General features: G+C 46.0%; 1 protein-coding gene across 1 annotated transcript; it reads right to left on the reverse strand.

Annotated features, from left to right (window-relative positions):
* Positions 1-865: 865 nt before the first annotated feature.
* Positions 866-18,132, reverse strand: LOC135812627 (uncharacterized). The gene is made up of 10 exons (XM_065325927.1): positions 18,032-18,132; positions 12,948-12,998; positions 11,847-12,164; positions 11,040-11,426; positions 10,427-10,606; positions 8,633-8,800; positions 8,217-8,321; positions 4,747-4,914; positions 3,834-3,938; positions 866-1,492 (listed from the first exon to the last, which is right to left on the reverse strand). Exons 1-10 carry the CDS (start codon positions 18,090-18,092, stop codon positions 1,191-1,193), a joined length of 1,845 nt encoding a protein of 614 aa, XP_065181999.1. The 5' UTR covers positions 18,093-18,132; the 3' UTR covers positions 866-1,190.
* Between the last annotated feature and the right edge of the window lie 2,310 nt (positions 18,133-20,442).

A 20,442-nucleotide genomic window follows, 5' to 3' on the forward strand; every position in this document is an offset into this window, starting at 1 on the left:
CATGTGGAAGTGCGGTGTAAGCCTAACCTCTTAGCTGCCCCTTCTACATTTGTCCTACCATGTTGAAGCGCGGTGTAAGCCATTTCCTCTTAGCTGCCCCTTCCACATTTGTCCTACCATGTGGAAGTGCGGTGTAAGCCTAACCTCTTTAGCTGCCCCTTCCACATTTGTCCTTCCATGTTGAAGGGCGGTGTAAGCCTAACCTCTTAGCTGCCCCTTCCACATTTGTCCTACCATGTGGAAGTGCGGTGTAAGCCTAACCTCTTTAGCTGCCCCTTCTACATTTGTCCCACCGTGTTGAAGTGCGGTGTAAGCCTAACCTCTTAGCTGCCCCTTCCACATTTGTCCTACCATGTGGAAGTGCGGTGTAAGCCTAACCTCTTAGCTGCCCCTTCCACATTTGTCCTACCATGTGGAAGTGCGGTGTAAGCCTAACCTCTTTAGCTGCCCCTTCCACATTTGTCCTACCATGTGGAAGTGCGGTGTAATCCTAATCATTTCACCCACTGTGAGTCCCGATCTAGCCCAAACCTGGTCTTGAATGTCTGTGTGTGCAGTGGGATGTTAATTATTATTAACTATTTCCGACATTTGTCTAGCCCGTTCGTTTGCATTTTTTCAGCGTTGTTTACAGTAACAGTTTTGTTTGGTCGTCATGTCTGACGGAGAAGGTAAGTTGGATGCACGATCCGCCAACTCAGGTAGTAGCCCCATGGAGCAGTGGCTCGAGCTCATGAAGCAGCAGATGCTAGCTTCGGAGCAGAGGGATAAACAAATGCACAGCCTTGTTGCAGAGTTCCCTGGCAGATCAGTCTCCTCCAAGTCAGAGTTCTCCAAACACTACTACTAGTACTAAAGTTAGTACTTCTAATCCATAATTATCCTTATTCACAAAGGCGTTGAACAGTTTTAATTTTAGACTATAGAAGTAAGAAATCACAGCGAATAATGTTATTGCAGACAGATACACAGTGCGAGACGCGCAATCAGATTCGTAGGGACGCCTCAAAGTAACAAATATTTAGTACAAGCTCCAGCATGAAGTTATATTTTCTAGGAAATAACAGCAGATGAGTTTCACGGAAATTACTTCTACACTGTTTAGCAGTGAATCTCACGTTTCAATCTCTAGCATGCACATATCAATGATGAATTTTCCCATGAGAAAACAACACTCTGCTGTCTAAATTTTATGGCAGAACAGCCAGGTAGTTAGCCGTATCTCCCACCCCAACGGCTACGTATGCCTCGCTGCTCGTCATTACAGTCTCCCCTATCTCCGCATTTTCGTAGGCAATGTTTGGCGTGTCATGGCGTGTACTCTCTGGCGGTATCTCCGATCCTTTGGTGTCCAGATGGGATGCGCCACACACGCGTCGTGTTAGCAGAAATGTAATGAGGGAACCAAAAAACAGGCTTGCAGCCAACGCTCCGACGAAAATCTCAATGGTGATCGGTTGTTTCGTGTTGCACATCTTATCATGCTGTTGGGCTGAGCACAATGAAAGGAAAAGAGAATAGTACATAAAGGTTGTGATAACTCACATACGGTACCTGAATGGAAAGCTGTTTTCAAAGTATTTCGAATTTGGACGTAAGAGACCCTGGTGGCATCTAGCCAGGGATGTATAACAAGACTTATCACATGGCACATGGTTATTGCCCGTACTCCAGCGAACCAGAACCTTTCCCGCCGCGGGCAATATTATGCGATATTGCCCGCAAACAATTTGTGTATTTGCCGGCAAATTGTTTATTTCAGTTAGCTCGTGACTGTGTGATTAGTCGACGCTGTACGATTCGCAGTATACAGCTATCTGGAGCTGGAATAAGAATAACAATTGTGCACAGTATTACACACTACGGTGTTGTCAAATACATGTACTTGCAGCACTGTATTGGACGACTTCCTGGTACACATGTAAACCATGAAGAAACTCTTTGCTGTGCAATTCTTAGTTTATCAACTGAAAATGATGATTCTACTGTGTTTTATTGTAATTATTATTGTTTTAAAAGGATTCCCCAAAGGCTTTCGCCTATCGAGTTGTGGTTGCCATGTCTATTGTTATGACGATGCCGTGCCGTCTCTTTTTTCTGTCTCCGTTGTTCAGTACTGTAATACTCTCTGACGGACTGTAGCAGACTTTTTGTTAGGGTGTAGGGGAAATATCTTCATTTTTCCTGTTTTGATAATAATACCACAGCAATATGCATTTTGGTCAACTGTGTTGGCATTTGGGCTAGTTTCAACAGCCGCCCAATGGTCTGCTCTGTGGGCCATGCGATAAATTTGTTATCACATGGTTACTGCGGGCCGTATGGAATACTATTGCCCCGAGAGGTTAGCCCGAAGTCTATATTTGAAGTAAAATCATCGCAACCATGCGATAACATTATACTAATCTTGTAAAAGAACTTGCAGCTAAATGCGAGATAGGCACTAATTCGAGTCTTTATGAGTACCCTTATCGACACTTCAACTCGTTATAAGATAACTGAAAATCTCCAAAATAGCTCTTCTGTTGACGCAAAAGATCCCACGGATCTACGAACCCATAGATAGAATACATCGTGTCTTTCTGATTATCCTATGTGTTTTCGCATTGATCCTGCATGGTAAATACATGTACTAACTTATACAGAGGGTGTGGTACTTCAGGGGCCTGGGCAAAGCGTCGTTATAACCGACTTCACGTACTAACGATTTAGGTTGTAACCGGACCTGTAAACAGTTGTATGTTTTGCCAGGTGAACTCAGAACTGTATTTACTAACGGTGTTTACGTACTAACCGAATTCATTATAACCAGGGAGCACCTGTAGCTTCTTTTCCAGCGACGCACGAACGTTTTAACGTGTTCACTTGCGTCAGTTAAGTCGGAGCATAATTTCTAAGACTTGAAGGAAAACATGTGCTGTCTGGATCTCAGTAACTTTAGAGCGATTTACAAGAAGGAGAAATCTTGAGAACTTCGAAGGTCGAAGCACCACTATAGCCCTGTCATCTTTCCACCAAATGTTTAACCTATAACACACAGACAGACCAGGTCTGTAGTTGTATACTTTATGTATAGTGGAAATCAAAACAAGCGTATGCCTACTAACAATGCACCTACTGCCTAAACCACGCACAACGATTGTTTCCACGTCAGTTTCAGCCAGGAGGTAACCATCAGATATAACGTAGGGTACCAGGGTGGGCAATAGTGGACACAGATTTGCCAACGACATTCTAGATAGCCCAGCAGGGATCCGCGTTCTTGTCACTTGTTACCACAGCCACAGACCACGTGACGCGCTGCAGGAGAAGAATCCCGTCCCGAACATTTCCGATAATAGAGAAGTTTATAGAGATCCACTGTCCCGATGGCGTTTGACTTTCTCACGGAGTCGCTGGAATGCACGTGCGAATGTCACTAGTGTATTGCCAGCGTGTTTCTTGCCAAACTCGTTCACGCTCACAGGTCCATCTGAATGCGTCGTTACTCGTTAGCCATATCCTTGTATCCTTTGAATAAGTTCATAATTGATTGTGGGTAGCAGTATAGGGCTGGAAAACCCGTTCCCTGGCAGGACTCGAACTAGATACCTCTCGTACCTCAGTCATGTACCCCTTCAGTCAACCCCCTCCCCTGTGCTTGCTTGGTTGGAACTAAAAAGCCAGGGTGGGGTATAATATTTTTAAAATAAACCCGATTTGCGCGTTGCAATTCCTTTAAAACCTTTTAAAACCTATTTCGGGCACTTTCCATCTTTCCTTTCCATTTCTTTAATTTGTTCCCAGATTTGGTGACCGGATTGAAGAATCTTTTGGAGATTCTGTTCCCTTACCGAAGCACCCGACAGTCCCGTTTACACACGTGCACATAAAGCCGGGTGTGAGGTTTGTGCAATAAAGGGCACACGGCTTCTCTTCCATGGAGCATTCATCAATATCTGCAAGAAATATAATCAGACTCGCACTAGTAACGTCGGTTGGTGTATAGGTACCAACTGAAGTGGACGAACAGATAGGCACGTTATCATTATCGCATTCAACAAGCAATGAGGTAACAGAAAGTTGGGCATGCAAGCAAATCAGGAAAATCAAATCGTTCCTTTCGAATGCTATTATTGCTGTCTGTTGTTGAACGCAATCCTCAGCACGGGCGCAGGAAAAACACCAAGGACCTCCTAAAACTTAAAGCAAAGAACAACACCTTGCGCTCATACCAAATTGTGCCTACCGGTGGCTACTTCCCCTACCTCGCCTTTTTTATCAGGATGGGTCCAACACGTAATAAATAATAAAAACCACCAACAAAGAGTCATATTCAAAAGCAGACAGATCGTTGCATGGCTGATCTTCGTACAAACTTGGGAACTGAGTTCACGCAGAAAAGTCAGACCCGCGACTATATAACCCACGGCACTTCAACATCCATTTTCTGTACATATCTTTGGAAAATGTAATGATAGTCCGCCTCCTCGAGAGTTCAACAGAAAAACGTAACCTGATCATAATTGGGTGTTTAGGAAGAGATGATTTGCTATTTTTCCGTAAAAGCCGGGGTGATTTCCACTATACAGTTTTTTATTATTATTTTTTTTACTAGCAAACACAGCCCTACTAATAATCAGGGGAAGAGGGCAACTGAAGTGACACTGGACAACAAGACAAAGGTTGCCCGGGATACTGGCGAGTCAGTGTTAAATAACTCTTCCGATGAAGTACAGTACGACCAATGTTTTTGAGAATGCTCACCGTGGCATGTAGGCAGCTCAGTCCACTTTCCACTGGCCATGCATGTAACTGCTGTTGGCCCCAGTAAGCTGTCGTATCCACGGCGACACTCCACAGTGGCAGTTTGACCAATGGCACGCCTCTCTATATAGCCCACTGTTGACTGGTTCACAGCTGCACAATGTGTCACTGGTTGGGTAAGAAAACAGGAAGGTTGATATGGAGGGCAAGCAAAGAGTGGTGTTGAACAAGCACAGAATATCCATACAACCTGTACACACACCTTGTACACACTCTCTCTAACGGTCTCTAGGCTACACTGCAATTGATATACATTAGCTCAAATTTTCGGGCAAGGCCCATCATCAGGAATAAGTCTACTGTAGACAGAATAGGGGTTTATTATATATGTGACAAGTACTAGTGGCCAAAGTGTAATGGTATAGCGTAAAATGTTGCAATACCACAGGAAACGAGATGATAATTCTGTGTGATACGTATGAAGTGAAAATATAGTGCAGTGATAGTGCAGGGTTACTAGCGTGAGTACAAAGCAGAAAAATACGCACTTCTAGCAACACTCACACACATACATACACACACACACACACAGTGCACAAATTCTTGCACAAATTATGGTAATGACAGACATATTTACACATCACCCAAAAGTCGCCAACCATTGTCACTGTTGCTGCCATAAAACAACTTCCTAATAGGCCTTTCACACGACGGGACAAAGTCACGTCTGTTCGGGCTCGCGGGCGGATCACCAAGGCGATCATCAAATGGCGGGAAATCTGAATCCGTAGACCCGACGGTCTGCCCGCGACATCCTGACCCCCTCCCCTGGCTGTGCGTTTTCGTTTTCGATTTCGTGTTTCCTGTACTGGTTTGGCTTGTGTTCGCGATCGCGTCTTCTCACTGAGCGTTTCCTGAACAGCAGCACAGGTCCGACTTTCTGAACAATGGCCACCCGGACATTCAGCCCAGAATCCGAAAGGATGCTTATCGAAATCTACTGCTCCCTACTTGAATCGACTGATAAAATGATGATGACGCGAGCAGCGAAAGAAGACAAAGCAACAAAACGGCTGAACGGCCAAAAGGATTTGGGAAATCGAACGGGGCACTCCAAACCCTGCAGATTGTGAGCCGATTGCCCTGTCCAGACCCAGTTGCCCAAGGCCACGGAAAACGAACAGCAAAAATAGAGCAAAGCTACGCAGCTTTGTCAAATCCTTGGTCCCAGAAATCCAGTCAAGAACGCCAAAGCAACAAAGTCGTCTTTTCAGTCTTGTTCTACTCCAACATCAGGCAAAGAGAGTTTGAATTTTTCCCGGGAGGCATGAAAAAAAAATAGTTTGATTTATTTCCATCAAAACACGTGCCTCCATTACAATTACCTAGGCAACAGTCAAATCGTGCCCGACTCGCGTGCGCCGTGTCGGCAGAGCTAGTCGTCGTGTGAAGTGTCTTGCCGTGAATCGTAGAACCATGGTACTGTATCGTGAAATCGTGAGCACGAACCGTCGTGTGACAAGGCTATTAGGTGGTTCCCGACGGTAAGCGCCGTTTTAGATTTCCGATTTATTTTTGAAAAATAATGCCTTTCGGAGTGGAAAAATGGGACGCGCTCAAGCGAGTGAGTAGTTTGGCCACTGAACTCACAGCGGGTGCTAGCTCGAGTCGAGACAAGATCTGAGGAAGAAGCTCAGCCACTAGTGCACTGGCGGATTTGTTTTGACATCGGCGGTTTTTGGATAGCTTGGTTTTCTTGCCGACGTGTCGTGGAGATGAAGACGTGGGAGAGTGATCCGTCACCCACGACGTGGCCTCGCAGTCTGCGTACTGAACGATTCAAGACGCCGAGGAGGGGACGTTTCACAAGGTCAATTGATCGATCGAGTTCCTGAAAAACAGAAAGGGCGATCTCCAACACCAACGCCACTGGATTCGACTCCCGCGAAGAGGCCGTTCAGTGCCCCTCTTCAACGTCATTCCGTGTCAGCAGAGTGACATGGAGAATTTTATAGATAACCATTGTCGTGTAACTGCTCAACACCCTGGCCCTGTGCTTTCTTAAACAACACCAAAGCTGCTTTGGGTAAGTGTGTTTTTCAATCTCATAAGATTTATTCATGATATTTGCGAGTCATTGCCACCCTAGGGCTATGGAAATGTATGAGCACACTGTACGCGCCGCGCACGGGCGTGCGTGGGTGTGTTTGCATAGGCCTGCATGTTTGTGCATGTGTGCAACATACGCATGTATGAGCATGCGCATGCATATGAGTTCATGTGGACGTGTCCTCGCATACATACTATACACACGTGCATGACCACTCCCAGGGCATGTTAGTGTGACATGTGTATGGGGGCATCTCCACTCATGCACATGCGTGTACACATGCATTTGGGCGGGTGCGTACACGTGCGTGAATGTATGTGTGCAAGGCGCATGTGTGTGTGCTATTTCATGTGAGAGCATGTGTGCATGTGCGTGTGTGTGCGTGCGCGTGGGCGCGCGTGTGTGTTTGTGTGTGTGCGTGTGTAAATGTGTGGTGGCGCGTGTGTGTGTATGTGTGTGTATGTGTGTGTGTGTGTTTGTGTGTGTGTGTATGTGTGTGTGTGTGCGTGTTTGTGTGTGCACGTGTGGGTGTGTCAATGGTGTGCATTTTTGTGCCGGGTTAACACTCTGATCCCTAAACCGCATTACCGGAGCTCCCAAGCTACAGCCTCACATCGATTTATAGTTCATCGTTGGGAATGATTTCGCTGCTCACGATGCTGTTGCGGATGTTGCGGCCCTAGCTGAAATTGTGGACGCTAACCCTGATTCTAGTATCCTGTAACAGTCTCAGAAACACTCTGTCACATTTTGCATCAGCATGTTCGGGGTGGAGTTTGCAGAACATCAGCAAAAGCGACTGGCCACTCTTCAACCGTTGGCCTAAGCAACATGCTTCTGCAAATCAGTTGCAGTGCGGGCAGCTGATAGTGGGATGGTGATGAAGCACTTCACGAAGGTCTGGGCCCTCAAACGAAGTGGCGAGCCAGCCATTTCCAGACTGATGAAGGAGCAAGTCGAAGATAAGAAGCGGCTGACAGCCTCAAGGAAGATTACATTAGCGGTGGCTGAACACCTAGCCAAGAACCAGCTTCAACCCAACTGTAAGCAACGCCCTGTGGCAGAGTGCTTGACTTGCTTCACTTCAGTGCTTCACTTGTTTGTGCGCGCCATAAAATGCCATCATATTTGCCAGTGTGGGAACACGTTCTAGCTTGCATAGTTGAAGAACAAGAGGACTAATGGTGTCTGTTTCGTTCCAACATGTCAGCTTTCATTGTAGTTTGATCACCAGTTCATCAGTTGATCAAAGCTACGGTGATTTTTTCTCCACAATAAGTTACGGTCAATTGAATGCCATAATTATGAAATTGATCGGTAGTCTTCCCCCTTAATAGTAACTAGGAAAATGAAATCTCACCAAAGCATCCCGCCGTTCCATTGAAGCAATTGCATACATATCCAGGTTGAGCGTTAGTACATTTCTCAGAGCAGTTATGATCTCCAGTTATGCATTCATCAATGTCTGTGCAAATGATATAATAGAAAGACATGTGACACACCGTTTCCAGCGCGATAAACACCTCGCCAAATCCAGACGTCAGCGCAAGTCTGCGTCACGTATGGAGGTGCAGAACAAACGCTGCGAACCATCGGTTTCAAGATACCAAGTTATCCGAGCCGCACTGGAACTGATCGTCAGGTCATTGAATATACACATCATGACTCATCACTATCAAGCTTACAATTGCCAGTGTTTGACAAAATCTGGTAACTTTTAAACCGTTCGTATGCTAGTTCGGCTTTAATTAATTAAATTAAAGAAAAAGCACGTACCAGGGCAAGTTGGGAGCGTACTCCAGATACCTGCAGCCATACACTGCACGTTGTTTGGGCCAGTTATACCGCTGTAGGGCTCACGACATTTTGTAACAGCAGAGGCTCCAATTGGTGTTCTAGGCAGGTAGGTGATCGTGGAGTGGTTCACAGAGGCGCAGTGCGTCACTGTATGCAAAGTTTGAAAGCGGAAAACACAAGAATCCCTCTTGTACAAAAATGAAAAACAGATAACTACTGACCGGTTCGGTCAAGTACAGCTCAAGTGCAAGCAAAGAATACTTTCTACTCTTATATGTTTGGCACGGGGTGCCTAATTCTCTGAGCACTAGAAAAGCCACAGGCTCTGCCGGAGATTCTACGCAATTTATTATGTTGCTCAGCTGGGTTTCGAGGTGTTTTGCTATCATGACGCCAGCCCCGGGTGACCCGCAATTTTCGTAGTTACTATTATTTGGGAAAATGACTAGAGAACCTCAGTTCACTTAATCTACCACCCAGCACATTGTCATTCTCTCGGTTTTTGCAAGATCCATGTAACCCCTTCTACATGATACGACCTAGCTCGTTATCGACCTATTCTTTACGTCTCTCGTGCTCTTCACTGGCACATCAGTGTCGTCCTTTTCCGCCACAGAGTTGTTGGTGCTGATGCTGTTGCCAATCTTCCGTTTTCCCGCCTACCACCTACTTATTTGTATTGTCTTAGTTCGCTACCACACACTCTGCTGACATTGACCGGTTTTTCTATAGAGTCTTGAGGTGTAGCAATTTGTGACATTGCTCAAAGTTTTCTGTATCGTGATAACGCCGATACAACACCGCTGATAACAAAAGGTTTAAATGTTTTTAAAAGGAAAAAGATAAATGTAAACGCGATCATTCACAGACACAGAGCAACGCGACAACATATTTTAGCCCTTTCAATATTTCAATAATATCTACCATCAGAAAAGGCTTACCACAATGAAAGCAAAAAAGGGGACTGAGTTGTGAAAAAATGTCATTAAATTTAACAACACAGCAGTGATGGAAGATTCAATCACATATTGTCAGAAGGTGTAAAGGTAGGGAGTCTGAAAAGTTGACACTACAATGTCTTGCTAACTTTTTAACTCTCTACGTTTTCACCCTGACACCTTGGTTCAATATATATGTGAGGGAATTTCAACTCAGTTCTGTGCTTTTTCTTTGAATTTCTCCCCTTTTCTGAATGTAAATCGGGTTATCGGGTCACTTTCATTATTTCAGAAATCTGTAGAGGTGGGAAGGACTGTTGGGGGGGGGGGGGGGGGGGTTCCGCATCCGCCGCATACAACATTAATGAAGTGTATACAGTACAGGCTCTTCCGTCACGAAGAACTCGAGGAGGCAACAGTAACCTGCTTATCGTCCCTGCAGCTGCTTCTGCACATTCTACCAAATTGGTAGCACATGCTGGCGCAGTTCTCCGGAATTCCCTCCATGTGGATATCCGACGCGTCACCAAACTGGCCGCCTTCAAGTCAAGCCCTTTGCAACACATTCTTGCCTGCTTTTAGCTTTACGCCCATGTTTCTGTAGCTGTGCTGGAACTGCTCTATTTCGCCGCCACTATTTTACCATTAGCCATGTCTCCCCCTCCTCCACCCTACACAGGGGATCCACTGTTATTAGGCATCTGCCTGTTTTGGTTTCTCCACTATGAATAAAAGAATACTACTACTACAGGGAAGAGATGGAATAAGAAAAACAGGGAGCCGGAAGAGGAAGAGTACACGAAGGCGTTCAGACTAACATGTGTATCATACATACCAACACACGTCGGGAGAACTGTCCAAAATCCGTTTGCCAAACACGTGACCTGCTGCACTCCATTGGTTAGATTGTATGGAGGAATGCACTGCACATTCACAATGCTACCTCTCTTGCTAGGTGTTGATGACGTCACATTCACATTCAGGTTGAGAGTGTGTAGTGCGCTACAGCGTGGTACTGCAGAATTAGAATGATAGTGAAAAAAGTGGAAGCAGAGTTTTCACATTATCGTTATAACAACCATATCCCATTCGGCTTGGCGGCCCACACTAGTACATGATACGTGATTTTTATTTTTATTTTATTTTCTTTGTTTTACTTCACAAAATCCAAGCAGGGGCTTCATTTTCACCGGAGGATGCACTCAGTGTGCTGACAGTGCTCAACACCGCGACAGAGCGTAATATCGAACAACCAGTGCAATCAAGGCATTTTTGGCCCTACTTAAAGTCTGATTGCCTTTGTTGTTCAGTGCTTCATTTTCAAAAAATAGTTCTCTTCTTTGCAGTGCGGTTGACGTAATGAAGTTGGGTGCTGCTACCCTCCCCTATAGCCCGTCAATGAACTTTCGTCCTCGTTATTCTAGTGGGAAATGTTGGAGAATGCGTACCTTGAATAATGACAGAAACAGACGTAGATACTGCCTGGGAGGAATTTAAGCACCTTTGAATCACATCGTGAGGTCGTGCAGGAATTGAGCCCACTGCAACACAGTCGAAGTTTGTAGTATACCAGGTCTTACGGGTTACGTTGAAGGCAACACCGGACGTATCACGCTCTGTTATTACGAACTGTGGGTCGTTCAGCTTGAAGCTGAACGTCGAATGTACGATATTCGCCGATGTCATTGTCCGAATCAGCTCAGAATCCGGAGATAGTGTTGTGTTCCAAGATAATTTGAGAGGGAAATTGCCACTTGACATGCATGATATGGTGTGATTGCCATCCATGTAAACTAGTGGCAGTGACGTAGGGAATGAGGACCGAATCTGTCGAGCTACAAAAGGGCGCAAGAGAACAGCAATGGTGTTATTCTTTCATTCCATGATTTAGTGACGCCAATAAGGACGATTGATAAGTGTTATAGAACTGATACTAGCGAGAAACAGCTAGCTGGAAATTACCCGGGAAGGCAAGCAGCAATGTATCATGCCAAACAAGCGGGATGATCGAGTTAATACACATAAGAGATATCAGAAACCAGTGGGGGGGGGGGGGGGTGCACCGAGCAGGAACAGGTACTACTCAAAGGAAGACTAGATGCATTGTTTTGGAAAGCATTTCTACGATGCTGGGTTGTGATGTCGATGGGGAGTGAGTTGTAGAGGGTGAATGCACAGTTGATGCGCTATGCACGGTATCATTAAAAAGCTGCCCTCGATGGACAACATGAGTAACATCTCAAACTTAACCTTACCCACAACATTGAGCTGGTACAACTGTGGTGAGTAGCGGGCGTCGGTTCGGCAATGGTACACTCCAGTGTATGATGCGTTGAGTGAAGGGTGTGCTGTGGTGTTCAAAGGGGCCCTGCCAAAACCAGTGAACGAACCGGTCACACCCAGCACCAGGCTACCATCAGTCTTCTCTAGTCGAATGAACGGTGCTGATCCACTGGTCACAATACACACCGGCATGTAGCTGAGAACGTCAGCGGTAGACTGCCCATCGCCAAATGTCATTATGAATGGCGTTCCTTGTCCTGTACCAGCAGCAACGAGAACGGGATATTGACCTGCAAGGACGTATACAAGATTGCAGTGGAGCGATGCCAGCTCAATTCTAGTTTTAAACGGCATAAGTTGATCCACATTCTTCGAGAAAGTATCCATTGTATCCTCAAATACAGTTGTGTTGGTTTCCGATTCGACATTCCCTGAGTGGCGCGGTGGGAGAGAAGGGTAGGGGGTGGGCATATTTCTACCTGCAATTGCTTGAAGACATCAAACAGTCTCGTGACTCCGCTGGCCTGGTCACGGACAATGTAGCTTAGAATGCGCGCGCAGTCAGGAATGCATTTGTCGCCAGCATCTTTCCCACAAGGATTAAACAATAGTACGAAATAGTGGTTGCGAAGAGCATCACTGAAGTCATGCTCTTCGGGCACATTCTGCCTCATCCTTATTAAAGCTCAAGTGATCAGTAGTGAATTCCCCGAACCACTGTGTATTGGACAGGGGGGGGGGGGGGGGGGGTGCTATCTTGCCGATTTGCCAAGGTGAAGGTTCGATGGACTTCTCGTGTGCCCTTTCCTATCAAGCAACACAAGCCAGCCATGGAGCAAAGGAGGCACCACACACAGTTCATTTCTCAGACTCTAACGCTAGAGTGCCCTTACTATGAAAGTAGCGGACAATGCGTAATGCAGCAGCACTAGAGCAGTGTACCGAGAGAGCTCAACAAGACGAATGTCGAGGAGCATATCAATATTATAGATTCACTGGGTAACTCGACCGAACACAAAGTCACTATAGCATAACATTCTTCATCATAAAGAATTGCTCTCAATTTCAATTACCTGTTCCTACATGGACCTGCAAGAACACGAATACCGCTATGTGCCAACATGCTGTACAGAACAGAACCGAACATATAATAGATCCAATGGCCACAGTGAACACACAAACACAGTCATTATAATACACACAGAAAACATGTAACTTATGTCAGAATAATAGAATATGTGAAGCATTACAGGTCTTCATGCCGTATTTAACACACTAACTTTTCTAATGTAGTGCGATGGTTATCTCCCTCAAATCTTTACCCACATAGCACCTGCCTTAGTCATTTTGATTTTTCATTAATAACGCCAAGGGCCTCACTGTCCCCTCGACGTAATCAGAAGTCAGTAGATCTCGCCTGACCTTTCCGGTAGCCTTGGCCTGAAACGCACTGCCATGGAATGTAAGGGAGAACAAGGCTGCTCAGATATTTATCCTTGCCTCCACCCTCTGCACCTTGCAATGAATGCTCCGTATGACTTTGCCTGTCTACCCACTCCGTCATGTTTTCCTCTCTGCGTGCTTGTGCACCAATGAACTCTTCGTGTTGCCACTGTTGACCTGCTAAATCGCTTCTCATATCTCCCATGCTAAATTATTCAGCAGTTTGTTCTTCGCTGCTACCCCCAACCACGCGTTGAAGCACCCACCACGCACCACTGATTCATCTCCCCGATGCACCTAACATCACTGTTTCACTCTCCGTATTTCTACCTATCCTTCTCTATCCTTCGCCTTGTTTTTTCTCTCTCTGTGTCTGCCTGTCTATCTTTCTCTCTGTCTCTGTCTCTCTGTCTCTCTCTGTCTCTCTCTCTGTCTCTCTCTCTGTCTCTCTTTCTCTCTCTCTCTATCTCTCTCTCTGTCTCTCTGTCTCTCTCTCTCTCTCTCTCTCTCTCTCTCTCTCTCTCTCTCTCTCTCTCTCTCTCTCTCTCTCTCTCTCTTTCTCTCTTTCTTTCTTTCTCGCCCTCTCCCTGTCTAACTTTCTCGCTGCTCTCTGCCCGTATATCAAAAATTAACAGCAACAAGAGCCCATGAAAAGAAGGGAACACGAACGCTCGGTTCTGAAATTATCTCATTGTTCCTTCGGACTGGTGTGAATTGCGGATGCATGTACTTCATTGAAGAAGTACGGTTCAGGGTATGATAATTATTATGTTTTGCACAATGGGCAATCGGCCTACTCACGATACAAGGGGATCAATCTAGGGTCGAAATCCTGTAAACAGTGGAGTGGTGTGCCACCCGCAGTATGATGTACTGCATACATGTGAAGTCGTATCTGCAGCTAGGCCAGATATTAATTTTAGCAATCCCGAAAATTCGTCTGACTTCTAAGGCTGCGTTCACACGACAACGATTGACAACCAAATCGTTGAGTTTACTACTGTCGTTTACACGACAATGCCCGAAAATGAACACACTTCAAAGTGTTTTGAAACGTTTTCAAAACGTTTTGGTTTTCGTGTAAACGGTGAAAACAGTGAAAACGATTGGAAACGGAGCGCGGTCATGGAAACCATTCTGCGGGGGGACTATACCCAACCCTTGCTCCGGCCAGCACTTGCCAACTCCAACTAACGTGTTATTTCCCGCGCTTGCGACAAGCCAGCAGGTGCTAACTCCAGCCTTATCGTTTTCTGTTTTCGTGTGAACGGTTCAAAACGATTTGCCGTAAACGGTTTGAAAGGATTCGAGGCCAGCGCGTTCTCGTTTAGCTTCGTTTCGTCTCCGTGTAAACGCAGTCTAAAATAATGAATGCAAAAGGTCCACGCAGCGATGCCTGACCTACCTTAACTGAAGGGCGGGGGGGGGGGGGAGATGCGCTCTCCATACGCACAAGCCATTCAATGCACTTCATGAAGTTCAGCCATGCCTTCTTTGATTCTGGGTGGGAATGCAATGCACAAGGTCATTTTTCATATTTTTCAAGAACCACTAAATAGCAGCGTCAGTGTGCGTGGCTCGCGGATATGCAGCACATGTGTTCTAGACCGCTGTTCGTTTCCAATCTTGTCAACTCCAAAAACACGTGTTCCTACCTACACTCCTGGCACTTTGCCATGTGAGCGCATCGCTCAGGAGGTCGGATTTCAGTTGCCAGCACTGTAGCCTATGTAGGTGACTCACACTACTACATTGTATCTTGATGTCACTGGGTATTTGTAGGGCAGGAAGCGGACTGTCTGGGTAAATATAAGTTACTAGTTAGTATCTTTCCGGTGGTTATACGGACTGAAGAGCACGTCATGTAGAAACGTGGTGCCCTTCGCGCGAAATCTTCCCCGGCCTACTCCAGCGCAACTGGTGAGCCATGAATTCCCGTAAACATTGGGCACTGAGCGTGCAGTTGTGTGTTCTTGCACGCCTGGGACGTGGAGGGCTTATCGACTTCCCGTGTGATCCTAATGGCAGTCAGGAAGCAGTCAAGGATCAAATCAAGTTTACGATCCAAGTTCATCATTATTTTTCGTCCGTGTCATAATTATTTTTATAGTAATGCGGGGTTCGATTGTAACTTGTCAGATAAGAGAGCTGGCTTGGGGAGGGCTTGTGTATTTGCCGCCATGTTACAACCCTTGAACGATTGGGACGATCATCTCTCTATGCGGATGACACGACCCTCTACCAGTGCCTGTCTGCCCCCTCCGAAATCGCCGACTTCACATGCAGCTCCAAGCCACCTTGGACAGCGTGCCTGAGTGGGACGCAGACTGGAGAGTAACGTGTGAGCCACCCAAGTCTCTGGCAATGACCATTGACCTCGTCTACACTTCATACATACGTGCCTATTTTCACATAAGCACCAGACCGTCCGCAGATTAAGCACCAGATATATAGACCTGCTCGTACACTAATCATGATTGGTCAAATTTTGATCCCGCGCTTCAATGTGATTGGTCAAGTGTTTTGCCTGATCCGACTAGAGACTAGAGAAGTCAGAAGCTGCTACGGGGTCTAGCTGATCCTCACAGCTCATGGCGAGTTTTCAATCTTGCACTCGTACAGTCCTACACTGTGCTGTACTATCGATCTCAAACTGGAATTTGCCAAAAATGAGTTTGGCAACGAGGGCGGCGATGGCCACAAAAAAACGAAGTTGAATGTCACCGTAGGTATAAATCGAATTCACTGTATTACCTTCAGCTTCGTGTGTATGGTTTGATATTCACCACGTATACAAACCTCGGGGTACTCAATTCGGCTTCAGGTAATATTACTTCAATTATACAATTATATTTATACAATTATACAAGTGTCAAGTTCGGCAAGAAGCGTGTGTTCCTAGTTGGAACAATCAACTTCATGACTAATACCGCCGAAGTCGCAACTTCTAAGTTCGTATTGTTGTCCCTCACGCGGACGTGCGACTAGTTGTTGGAGGTGACAGCGTTGAGAATAGCTATACTGGCTCTCAACGTCTGTTTATCACAACCCCATGAGCGACTCTGACTCACGCTGCTACCTAGAGCTTCACGAGGTGTTTGTCGCGCTGGAAACAAAGCGTCTCTGTAAGTTTGTATCCCTGGTGATGGTTTGGCCTGGAGAGCAGTATATAAGTGGTGCTTTTCAGGCACAATCTTCCTCAGCCTACTCAAGCTCAACTGATGAGGGGTGAATTCCCCGAAACACCGTGTATTGAGCAGGGAGTGGTGCTTTCTTGCAGGTTTGCCGAGTGGAAGGTGCGACGTGCTCCTTGTGTGCTCCGGATGGCAGTCGTGAGTCAGTCAAGTGTCAAGTTCGGCAAGAAGCGTGTGTTCCTAGTTGGAACAATCAACTTCATGACTAATACCGCCGAAGTCGCAACTTCTAAGTTCGTATTGTTGTCCCTCACGCGGACGTGCGACTAGTTGTTGGAGGTGACAGCGTTGCGAATAGCTATACTGGCTCTCAACGTCTGTTTATCACAACTCCATGAGCGACTCTGACTCACGCTGCTACCTAGAGCTTCACGAGGTGTTTGTCGCGCTGGAAACAAAGCGTCTCTGTAAGTTTGTATCCCTGGTGATGGTTTGGCCTGGAGAGCAGTATATAAGTGGTGCTTTTCAGGCACAATCTTCCTCAGCCTACTCAAGCTCAACTGATGAGGGGTGAATTCCCCGAAACACCGTGTATTGAGCAGGGAGTGGTGCTTTCTTGCAGGTTTGCCGAGTAGAAGGTGCGACGTGCTCCTCGTGTGCTCCGGATGGCAGTTGTGAGTCAGTCAAGTGTCAAGTTCGGCAAGAAGCATGTGTTCCTAGTTGGAACAATCAACTTCATGACTAATACCGCCGAAGTCGCAACTTCTAAGTTCAATTATACATGTATACATATTATGCAGTGGTGGATCCACGATCTCAAGGAATGTGTGTATGCCGGGTGCCGTGTGCGAATTTTCGCAGACCATTATCAGAATTAAAAATAATAATAATAATAATATTTTTACCGAGTCCACGACTTGGGTGAATGAAGTTGAAGACACCACTGCAGCTGTACTTATGGTTGATAAATATGGTGGTAAAGACACACCTGGCAATATTGTGGTAAACACACGCCCGCCCACACACGCTCTCTAAGCTGTGGGCGGCCGTGTGTTTGCTGCCATATTGCCAGGTGTGTCTTTACCACCATATTTATTTTTACAGAGTCCACGACTTGTTCGGTTTGCTCTACACTAGCCAAAATGAAGAATTTTATCTTACATGTTGTGCTCACTTGAAAAATGCAGCTGCAGCATGTGTAGCGGCCGTTTGCTTATGTTTGTAACCCCACCATTCCCTGAAGGAGATGGCAGCACTCGTCCCTCCTGTTCCCACGTCTGGCTTCACTGCTGTTATGCTCTTTTCTCAAAGAAACTTACAGATACAGCACTTAATGGTGAGGAGGGGGGGGGGGGGTTAGGGTCAACTATGGGCACGGGTGCGAGACGCTCACTAAGGCGCATTTGCCTACATCATGTACATGCAGCCAGTGTGCTAGGCCACACGTTCCCAGTTTTCTGTGCTGAGCAGAACGGCTGGAAACCTGACCCATTGAAGGACTGGAACAAGGTACCATTCCCTTCTGAATCGCGGTCGTAGACCAACCTACTCTTCAAGTTTGGTAATTCAATTAAACTTACCTCTAAAATCCACTCGCAGCACACTGGCACTCCTGCTGAATGCCATCGTTGTAATTGGCATTCGCCCAATCTGATACTCTTCTTGAAATGTACTCTTACCCCCAAAGCCCGCCAATTTGTGTTATAATTATAAAATCGCTTCCTTGGTTTGCGCTGTGCTCCAGTACTCCCTGCATTCATCAGCTATTTCACAGCACAGTCAGTGACACCTCAAGTGTAATTAGTGTCAAGCAGAGAGTCATGCATGCTGAATGTGCCCCTAGGCTTGTCAAACAAAGCTGGTGAACTTGAAGCCTTCACCAGTGACTGAAGGCACGAGAGAAGAATGATAATTATATTTCCTTCTACCCGTGTGTGCAGGTCCGAAAACCTTTTATGTTCTCTAATTGCGCGGAGTGACTCTAATCTTGATTCAGGGAATTCAATCTTGTTTTACAGACACAGAAAGCATGAAATCGGCCTTATTGCAAGACATGCACGTGCAGATAAGTTAACGCGTTGTAGTGTACTGTATGAATCAAAACGAATCACTTCTATTAATTTGTGTACATGGCACAAGTCACTAAACACTTGGTATCTCCGTGGGTGTGATAATTAATTTGAAGGCGCTACAAATATGCGCAGGTATTTGCTTTAAAGGTATGGATCAAAATAATGACAATCGTACTGCTGAAAAATTGTAAAAGTGATTAAACAAGGGTAAACAGCACCATTCGCCCTTGAACAATACCTTCCTTTGCCAAGGAAAGTTTTGACCTCGAAAGAAGTGTACGGAGGAGCTGACTACCGCTGACGTGTCTCTTTACTGATGGTATTCTGTGGCAATTTGTCGAAGTCGGCAGGAGAGTCCAGTTGGGTTGGTTTGGCTGATGGAACAAAAATGTGAACACGGAGAGTAGAAGCAACTCGCACGGTGTCAGGGCCCAGCAGAGCCCAGCTGGTGTGACCACATGACATGCACCTGTTACTTGTTAGCCTTTCTGTCAACATATGCACGCACGTACATTGTATCTGTACACCAAAACGTGACTGTTAACTACCGGTGTGATGCACTTTAGACGCCCTGGCTGAGAAGTTACCTATGACCACTGTTTGTCCGGTCCTGCTCGCCTTGCTTCCCGGTACTACTACTACTAGTGTATGTGTGTGTGTGTGTGTGTGTGTGTGTGTGTGTGTGTGTGTGTGTGTGTGTGTGTATTGTAAGGATTTGAAGTCGTCCAGAAAACGTTGCATCACACACAGCGGTATGCATTGATTCCCTTGACGTCTCGTGCTGGGGGAAAACCCACTATTATCTTGAAATTCATTCAGTACCCGTAATCTACTGACAAAGAGTGAGTTTACTAGGATGGCCACACCCATTCCCAGGGCACGAGTGCGCTCTAGGCAAGGGCGGGTAATGCTAGCATTATGGCTGGCATTATAGTCCCTTTTTTCCAAGTGGCATAATGCTGGCATTATAACACCATTTCGCATGCAAAATTGGCATTACAAGCATAATTGCCGGTCGACAACGGTGTCATGCATGAAGCTGGCTAGGTCCAGTTCCGAACATCGTGCATCTGAACCCGTCCGGCGTCGTCCGGAGACTTGACGTTGCAAAACAACCTTCTCAGTGGATAGTTTCAGACGACATGCTCACTGCTGTTGAAGTTTATTCTTCTTCTACGCTTTGGCCTTGATCCAAAACGGCCTTCTTAAATCGCAGGCTGTCCAACCGTCCTGCTTTCAGCAGGACAGTCCTGCTTTGGACCCAAACACGTGTATACATTTACACGGGAGAGAATTGCCTTTGTAAACATTGAATATGGGTGTCCTGCTTTGAAATGGTGGCAAGGTTGGACAGACTGAAATCGACTTTTCCAACTTTCTAACTCCATGGCATTATGGAGTAGTGTGAGCATTATAAGTGGCATTATATCCTGATGAGCATTGCCTTTAGCATTATCGCAGCAAATTACGAGAGAGCTTGGAAGCTCAGGGCCCTGCGCTATGCTTTGTTGCCTAGCTTATCGTGTATGTTGTTAGAACTGATGTAAATGCTTTTTCCTTTGATTAGCTACATCATTGTATTGCAAAAACGTTTCGATGAGATACTGAAGTAACGTCTTCTGCATAGCTATGGGACCGGCGCTAACTCTGCCGATCACGGGCGTTCTGGAGTCGACGGGATGTCTGTCCTGACGTTTCCTGGGGCCGGCGCTGACTCTGCCGATCACGGGCGTTCTTCTTCGTCTTATTATTATTATTATTATTATACTGACGGCAACTAACATCCATTCTGATTGCATTTACTCGTCTTCCTACTTCGTATTTCTTTCCAGAAAATCTCGCCATACAGCAGGGAGTCGTTTAAATAATATGACTCCCTGCTATACATCTACATGACTGTATATACGTTATAATTATTG

This window comes from Sycon ciliatum, chromosome 3 (genome assembly GCF_964019385.1).
Source record: "Sycon ciliatum chromosome 3, ocSycCili1.1, whole genome shotgun sequence".
Classification (NCBI taxonomy): Eukaryota; Metazoa; Porifera; class Calcarea; order Leucosolenida; family Sycettidae; genus Sycon; species Sycon ciliatum.

What these genes read in the sequence shown, in the direction of transcription:
- LOC135812627 (XM_065325927.1), bottom strand. Translation starts at nt 18,092, where the DNA reads ATGCCAATTACAACGATGGCATTCAGCAGGAGTGCCAGTGTGCTGCGA. An exon ending in GCAGGTCCATGTAGGAACAG is followed by an intron (nt 12,165 to 12,947) that starts GTAATTGAAATT and finishes ACGTCCTTGCAG; the next exon opens with GTCAATATCCCGTTCTCGTT. An exon ending in CGGGACTGTCGGGTGCTTCG is followed by an intron (nt 1,493 to 3,833) that starts GTAAGGGAACAG and finishes CATTGTGCTCAG; the next exon opens with CCCAACAGCATGATAAGATG.